Source organism: Elephas maximus, chromosome 1 (assembly GCF_024166365.1).
Source record: "Elephas maximus indicus isolate mEleMax1 chromosome 1, mEleMax1 primary haplotype, whole genome shotgun sequence".
Lineage (NCBI taxonomy): Eukaryota > Metazoa > Chordata > Mammalia > Proboscidea > Elephantidae > Elephas > Elephas maximus.
This window is the reverse complement of record NC_064819.1, coordinates 101,705,735-101,714,019: the sequence shown is the minus strand read 5'-3', so window position 1 is coordinate 101,714,019 and position 8,285 is coordinate 101,705,735. Positions and strand designations below refer to the sequence as shown.

Below are 8,285 nucleotides of genomic sequence, written 5' to 3'. Positions count from 1 at the left end.
CCAAAAAACACAAAATAATAAATGTTGGAGAGGCTGCGGAGAGATTGGAACTCTCATACACTGCTGGTGGGAATGTAAAATGGTACAACCACTTTGGAAATCTATCTGGCGTTATCTTAAACAGTTAGAAATAGAACTACCATACAACCCAGAAATCCCACTCCTAGGAATATACCCTAGAGATAAAAGAGCCTTCATACAAACAGATATATGCACACCCATGTTTATTGCAGCTCTGTTTACAATAGCAAAAAGTTGGAAGCAACCAAGGTGTCCATCAACGGATGAATGGGTAAATAAATTGTGGTATATTCACACAATGGAATACTACGCATCGATAAAGAACAGTGACGAATCTCTGAAACATTTCATAACATGGAGGAACCTGGAAGGCATTATGCTGAGCGAAATTAGTCAGAGGCAAAAGGACAAATATTGTATAAGACCACTATTATAAGATCTTGAGAAATAGTAAACCTGAGAAGAACACATACTTTTGTGGTTACGAGGGGGGGAGGGAGGGAGGGTGGGAGAGGGTTTTTTATTGATTAATCAGTAGATAAGAACTGCTTTAGGTGAAGGGAAAGACAACACTCAATACATGGAAGGTCAGCTCAATTGGACTGGACCAAAAGCAAAGAAGTTTCCGGGATAAAATGAATGCTTCAAAGGTCAGCGGAGCAAGCGCGGGGGTCTGGGGAACATGGTTTGCGGGGACTTCTAAGTCAATTGGCAAAATAATTCTATTATGAAATCATTCTGCATCCCACTTCGAAATGTGGCGTCTGGGGTCTTAAATGCTAACAAGCAGCCATCTAAGATGCAGCAATTGGTCTCAACCCACCTGGAGCAAAGGAAAATGAAGAACACCAAGCCCACATGACAACTAAGAGCCCAAGAGACAGAAAGGGCCACATGAACCAGAGACCTACATCATCCTGAGACCAGAAGAACTAGTTGGTGCCCGGCCACAATCGATGACTGCCCTGACAGGGAGCTCAGCAGAGGACCCCTGAGGGAGCAGGAGATCAGTGGGATGCAGACCCCAAATTCTCATAACAAGACCAAACTTAATGGTCTGACTGAGACTGGAGGAATCCCGGCGGCCATGCTCCCCAGACCTTCAGCTGACACAGGACAGGAACCATCCCCGAAGACAACTCTTCAGAAATGAAAGGGACTGGTCAGCGGGTGGGAGAGAGATGCTGATGAAGAGTGAGCTAATTATATCAGGTGGACACTTGAGATTGTGTTGGCAACTCTTGCCTGGAGGGGGGATGGGAGGATAGAGAGAGAGGGAAGCCGGCAAAATTGTCAAGAAAGGAGAGACTGAAAGGGCTGACTCAAGACGGGGAGAGTAAGTGGGAGTAGGGAGTGAGATGTATGTAAACTTATATGTGACAGACTGATTGGATTTGTAAACGTTCACTTGAAGCTTAATAAAAGTTATTATAAAAAAAAAAAAAAGTTAATAATAAAAAAAATCAATTCACAATAAATGTTCAAGAGTGCTTAAAAGCCATTATTTTCAATGGCTCAGACATACCTTCCTTTCAGTTAAAGTGCAAATCTATTAAACAAAACCTTTCTTTAGCAATAATTAAGAGTTTGAACTAAGAGGGGTAAATAAATTATCAACCCAAAGGTGGGAGAATCTATACCCAAGCTGCAGGTGGTTCTAGTTCCTGCTCACAGATTAATCTTATTCTTGAGATACACCAAAATTTCCAAACAAATGTACAGAACTGTGATTTGAGAAAGGAAAACAGAACATGTGAAAGGGGAATGATAGGAACGAAAGAAAAATAACAAATATAGGAATGGAGAAAATATAGTATGGTAAAATTAATTCTTGCCTATTCTTTTCAGATTAAATAATAACTACCGATAATGAGAATCCAGGAGAGCACTTTAAATGCATTCTTCCTCAAAGGGGGCATGGGGGAACTCAAAACACAGGGTCAATCACTTCTCAGTGCTCCCCCAGAGCACTTCCTTTAAGGTCTTCAGGTAAAAGGCATTTTAATGCTAAGAAAGAAGCACACTACACATTTGTGAACAGAACTCCAGTGGCCTTATAAATGGTTTCAGCATTTAAAGGGAATAGAGGCCAAACCACAGTTCAGAGCCCTTCGAAGATAAAAGAGTTGTCAAAAACAAAAAACAAATTCCTGTTTCAAAGAGAGGAATTCTGGTAGAATCTTTAGAAATAGCAAATCAAATCGACCAAGGTAGGACACTCTTCTGTTGTTGTTAGGTGCCATCGGGTCGGTTCCAATCCATAGCAATTCTATGTACAACAGAACAAAGAAAACACTGCCTGGTCCTGCTCCATCCTCACAATCGATGCTATGTTTGAGCTCACTGTCACAGCCACTGTGTCAATCCATCTCACTGAAGGTCTTCCTCTTTTTTGCTGACCCTCTACTTTACCAAGCATGACATCCTTCTCCAGGGAATTGTCCCTCCTGATAACATGTCCAAAGTACATGAGACTATGTCTCACCATCCTTGCTTCTAAGGAGCATTCTAGCTGTACTTTCTCCGAGACAGATTTGTTCATTCTTCTGACAGTCCGTGGTATATGCAATATTCTCCACAACACCATAATTCAAAGACGTCAATTCTTCTTTGCTCTCCCTTATTCATTGTCCAGCTTTCATATGTATATGAGGTAACTGAAAATTCCATGGCTTGGGTAAGGTGTACCCTAGTCCTCAGAGTGACATCTTTGCTTTTTAACACTTTAAAGTGGTCTTTTGAAGCAAATTTGCCCAATGCAATATGTCGCTTGATTTTTTGACTGCTGCTTCCATGGGCATTGATTGTGGAGCCAAGTAAAATGAAATCCTTGACACGCCTCTACACATATGCAACAAAAACATACGCTTCCTTACTCAGGAATCTTTTATGAAGAAAATGGAAAATATCTGAACTGGTGGTGGCTATTGGGGAAAGGAATGTGCTCACCATTTAGCAGAATATTTTACCAAAGAGGCAAAACTGTATCAAAGTTAACCTTAAACTAGCACTCTCAGTTCCTAACCCTTATTATCTCAATAAGACTTTAAATGTGTTTTCTCATGTCATTCAGTTTTACGTAAACACACTATAACACTCTTTTTTTTTACCACTTAGGTTTATTTTGAAAAAGCGTCTTGAAAAATCTCTTTAACTTAATGGTACAAAAAGTGATTTTTCATGTGATTTTCCATCTCTTAAATACACTTTAAAAGATTATTTAAAATTACAGTGGCTTTGGCCAAAGTAATCTTCATATCGCCTTGCACATTTCACATCTCTTCAATGATAACATATTTACTACACTCTCCCTATCTTCATACTAGGGCAAAATTCACAGATGTATCTTTAAAGTTCAATGATGCCTCTTTTTTTTTTTTTTTTTTTTTTTTTAATTTCTGAAAGAACAAAAATGCTGCTTCAGGATGTTACTAGCCATTCCCTACAGCTGCAGTTAGGGAAATTAGGAGTATGGGGGTAAAAATAAAGAGGAAAAAAGGAGATAGCATTGTCTTTACAAACTGAAAGTTACACTCTTAATATTTTTAAAAGCAAAAATGGCAAAACTGTGTAAAAAGTAAATGGACATAGATCACCAAAGAAACTACGAATAGTTAATAACCATATAAAGTGAAACTGTAACAAGCCCAAAGAAACACAAATACCATGGCTAAGCTTTGGCTTCATTTAGGGACATAAGATACTTCTTTATGAGTAATGTGAGTCATCTTTCTCAAAGGTACCTGCCCTTTTCCCAAAGCCATGCTTTACTGTACAAGGGGGACCCCTATGCAGAGAGAGACAATCTAATACACATTTCATCTCGCTGCTACTTTACTATAACCCAAAAAACCCACTGCCATCAAGTCGATTCCAACTCATATCTCTGCTATAAAGTTACACTAACTCTCATCAGGAAGCATTTCTTCATATCTGTAACTGTAGACATGGAGTAAGAAAAGCAGAATGGATTCATTTGACATGGTAAAAATACTGTTAAAAGTTAGATAAAAATCAAACTTACGCATTATTTTTTTCTTTTAAAAACCTACACTATTTGACACAACCCAAACTTTGAAAAATACAAACTGCCAGCTTTCCCAACCCTTCAACTCCTTCCCACCTATCCCCTAATTTAGGCATATGTAAAGTTTTCTAAAGCTTACACCATGATTATTTCTTTGCCCAAGTAACAATCAATAGAAGATGAAAATGAAGTAACAAATGATAAAGATCACTAGATAGAACTTCATGTTCTAAAATAACTGAAGGTTTCAACCTCACAAAGGAGTCATTAATTCAAGTGGTTTTGTGACTAGGAAGGACCCCTGGCTAACATCTAGCCAGGTCCTTCATTTTACAAATAATGAATCTAAGGTCCAAAGAGATTGAGTGACTTACCCAAGGTGATGTCAATGAGGAACTGGATTAGAAGGGGCTAACTCAGCATGATTCTCTTCCTGACTCCAACATGAAGACGTTATTCCTGCTGTATTCTCAATGGTAAAAGCAACACTCACCACTCATCATTCAAGTCATGATCAGAGATGTATATGCCCTACTAAAACACAATTTTTTACAATTCTAGAGCACACTAACAACTGTAAACTCAGGAAAGCTTGTTTGGTACAAGTACACATGAGACCGCATTTCACTTAGTGAAGACGGATTCAATAGTCCTAAGCAAACTGGTGAGGGAAAGCTGCTTTCAGGCACAGCTAAGAAAACAAAACCCCATGCATAGACTCAAAGGAAGGCCAAATAATTTAGATAGTCTTTTTTTTTTTTTTTTTAAGAAAATAACCAAAAGAGGAAAAATAAAAATAAATCAATAAAAGACCCTTTTCTGCACTTACCAGCAAAGCATTTGGAACAGAGATTCATGGTCTTGCTGGACCTGGGGCAAAAGAAAAAAGAAAAAAAAAAGAAGAAGAGCTAAAAAATTCAGTACCACTCTAATCAAAACATAAGATGTATGAAACGTAGGCAAAGAATTTCCTGGCCAGACAACTAAACTAATAATTTAATGACAAGTTCCTAGGCAGTAGCCCTCCTCCCCCTCAATAAAACAAAAACACAATTTTTTTTAACCTGTTAGTCAATATTTTCTTTAATTGTGATTAGCAGCTTATTTAGCAACAACTTCAAAGTAGTTACTCAGAAATACTGTGTTATCCCACCTGTCCTCTGCTCACACTACAACAAATATATGATGACGTTATCACTAAAGCAATGAAACTCTCACCTCTGAACAGGGTGGAATTTTCTCCTCATATACATGTTTATTTATCTCCACAGTACCACCTGAACTTATCTCTTGTTCTTTTTTTCCTCCTCATTCCAGTCCTATTTCAGATTCTGGTCACATTATGACCTTGTTGATTTAAATTCCTTCTTCAGGTGTTCCCAATCAAATTTCTTTCATGTCCTTTCATTTGTTAATAACAGCTACAATCCACTGAATACTAACTTAGACAGGCACTTAACATATATTATCTTATTAATCTTCCCAACATCCCTGAGATGGGTATTACCATATTGTTTTGCTTCTAAGATGCTCTTTTTAAAAAATCACATTAATATTTCTGTAACCAGGAAACATCTTACAATGGGCTACAAGTGATGAATAATTTGATGAGACGATATTCCCCCCACATCTTCCCACCGTGTTATTGAGGGGAGTTAGAAAGCAAGGACATAAAGAGTTTCGTCCTCATTTGATGGCTGCGCAGCTTGCCTCAGGTCACACGCTTAGGAACTGCAGAGGAAGTACCTGACCTCTGGTCTAATTTAACTCCAAAGACTATCCTGCTGCCCTTTGTTCACAACAGTACCTGGCACCACACAGCACCCCAGGCACAACATGGCAGTTGTTGGTGATTTTACTCTTTAAAATAACGCTTAATAATGACTTGCCAAGTGACTCCTCTCCCAAATGGACTCTTGACAGCTTTTCTTCCCAAAACCTCCTAAAATAGTCCATGTTGGGCAAGCTTATCTATTTACAGACTGTCTTCCTCAGTAACTCCCCTCCCAAAATCTGAGCCTTTGCCACACCTGCCCCTACACATGGATTAAGTTAATTTTCTTCTGCCCTCCTTACTAAATCTTACAGTTAAAGAAACCTCCCTCAGAAGTACTCCCTGATGACTATCAATGTTTTCCCCAGTACTGGGACCCCAGACCTAATGGTTAGTACAGTCAATTCTCATTATTCAAGGCAGCAATTGTTCTTTAAAGTTGCCACAAACAATGAATTAGCAAATACTCAACCACTGTTCCTAGGGCAAATACAGGGTTAGGTTACTACAAGCCTCTGGTCACATTTTCATCAACTGATCAATACATTACCTTGTTTTACGTGTTTCTGTTGAAAGGCATCTTATTTAATATACAATGTTGATTCGTGAACATTAAACTCACAGCCGACAGCTCTATAATTCAAGCCTCAACAAAGCTTATCTACCAAATATATTTTCTCCTTAAGGCACATGGCAGTCTTCTTGCACTTAGAAACACTAGACAGCACTAACGCACTACACCTAAGCGTTATTTTAAAGAGTAAAATCACCAACAAAAAGCACATAAAACATGGGATAAATAGACCACAAAAAGGACACTTGTTTACAGTATAAAAGCTAAAACGAAAAGGCAGACATTGTTCAACCTCAATTGGGGAACATGCGTGGCAAGCAACTCAAATTTTTCACCACTCTGAGCACACCCACAAATGACGGTGAAAGTGCCACAAAGTTATTGACTTTCGGATTACAAATAATTTTAGCAAACAAGAGGATTCACAAATACAGAATCTGTGAATAATGAGGATCGACTGGAATAGTCACAGAGTGACAAGATGGAAAATGGGGCCACTATTTCTCTTTCTTAAGAGATGCTATGTCAACAAGGAGATCTGTTTTTTAGGACTTCTGCTTAATACAAACACATCAGAGAGTCAGGAAATTTAAGTTTCAATAAATGAATAAAAATAACTAAATAAACAGACAAAGAGATGTGTTAATAGCAACATCTAATATTATGTAGTAGTCACAGTACCAGATGCTTTCATCCCTACTTTACCAATGAGGAAACAGAGCCTCCAGGAGAGTATGTAACTTGCCAAAGGTCAGAGAACAGATGAGTGAATAAACTTGGTCTGCCTAACTCCAAAGCAAGGGTTTTTTCCAGCACGCCAACTCTGGGCCTCGGCCCCCAAAACAGAAACTGAGAGGGACACACAGGTCCCTGGTCAGCATTTTGATAGTTTTGGAGAATGGTCCCACAGCTAAAGATTTACTGAAGACTAAGTAAGATTCTTTTATCTATGATAATCAAGTCAACTCCATGAGAAAATAAAGCCTCTCATCTGGAGGACGCACAAGCCCATCCCATTTTCCTCCAAAACACATACACTAAATGTACATACACAGGAAAACAACTCCCGGCTCTTAGCCATTTCACTTCCAACTCGAAGAAGAAGGGAATGGAGGAATTCCTTTGTTACTAGAACACCCTCCTAACCCCAGTTCTTGTTATGTGCCAACTTATAGCAAGCCTATAGAACAGGGCAGAACTGCCCCATAGGGTTCCCAAGAAGCAGCCGGTGGATTCAAATTGCCAACCTTTTGGTTAGCAGTCATTGCTCTTAACCACTGTGCCACCAGGGCACCTCCTACCCCCAAGCACGTCCCTTTCTGACGTGGTCTCTTTCTACTGTCCGTACAGTGTCACAGCCAGAAATGACTGGTTTATCATCTCTGCTGCTCCCGCTGTCTAGCAGGAATCACTGGAAGTCTGAAAAGAACAAATGAACACAGCTCAGTACTAAGTATGACAGAGTTAACACCAGTGTTTCACAAAGATGGTAAGAAAAAAATGGCAAATAGCATTTTTCTCATCATCTTTTTGATCTCTCTTCACACAGATTATGCATTCGAAATGCCAACTATATCTATACATTATCTAAATTACGTCCAGTTCACATTTTCAGTTAGAATTTTTCAACAACATGGTTACCAACTCGATCACGAAAGAAATCATACAGCAGCTGGTATTATTAATCAAAACAGATATTAAGAGAAATAAACCTGATTTTGGCTATAGAAATAATGGTCGCGGACAAACAGTGCCAACTTGGATCATACAGGTCAACAACACTGAAACTGAAGGAACATGCAGAGATTCCTGAGAACTTTGCTCCTTTCTCATGTCCAACGTGTGAAACTCCAGGTTAACCACAGACATACAGGCACCCACGGTTATCT

General features: G+C 38.9%; 1 protein-coding gene across 1 annotated transcript in view; it reads right to left on the bottom strand.

Annotated features, from left to right (window-relative positions):
• ZFAND3 (zinc finger AN1-type containing 3) overlaps window positions 1-8,285 on the bottom strand; it is a 403,887-nt gene that overhangs the window by 268,457 nt on the left and 127,145 nt on the right. The window contains exon 2 of the mRNA XM_049891242.1: window positions 4,878-4,918. Within this exon, the coding sequence (XP_049747199.1) occupies window positions 4,878-4,918 (41 nt within the window). The remainder of the gene's footprint in view (window positions 1-4,877; window positions 4,919-8,285) is intronic.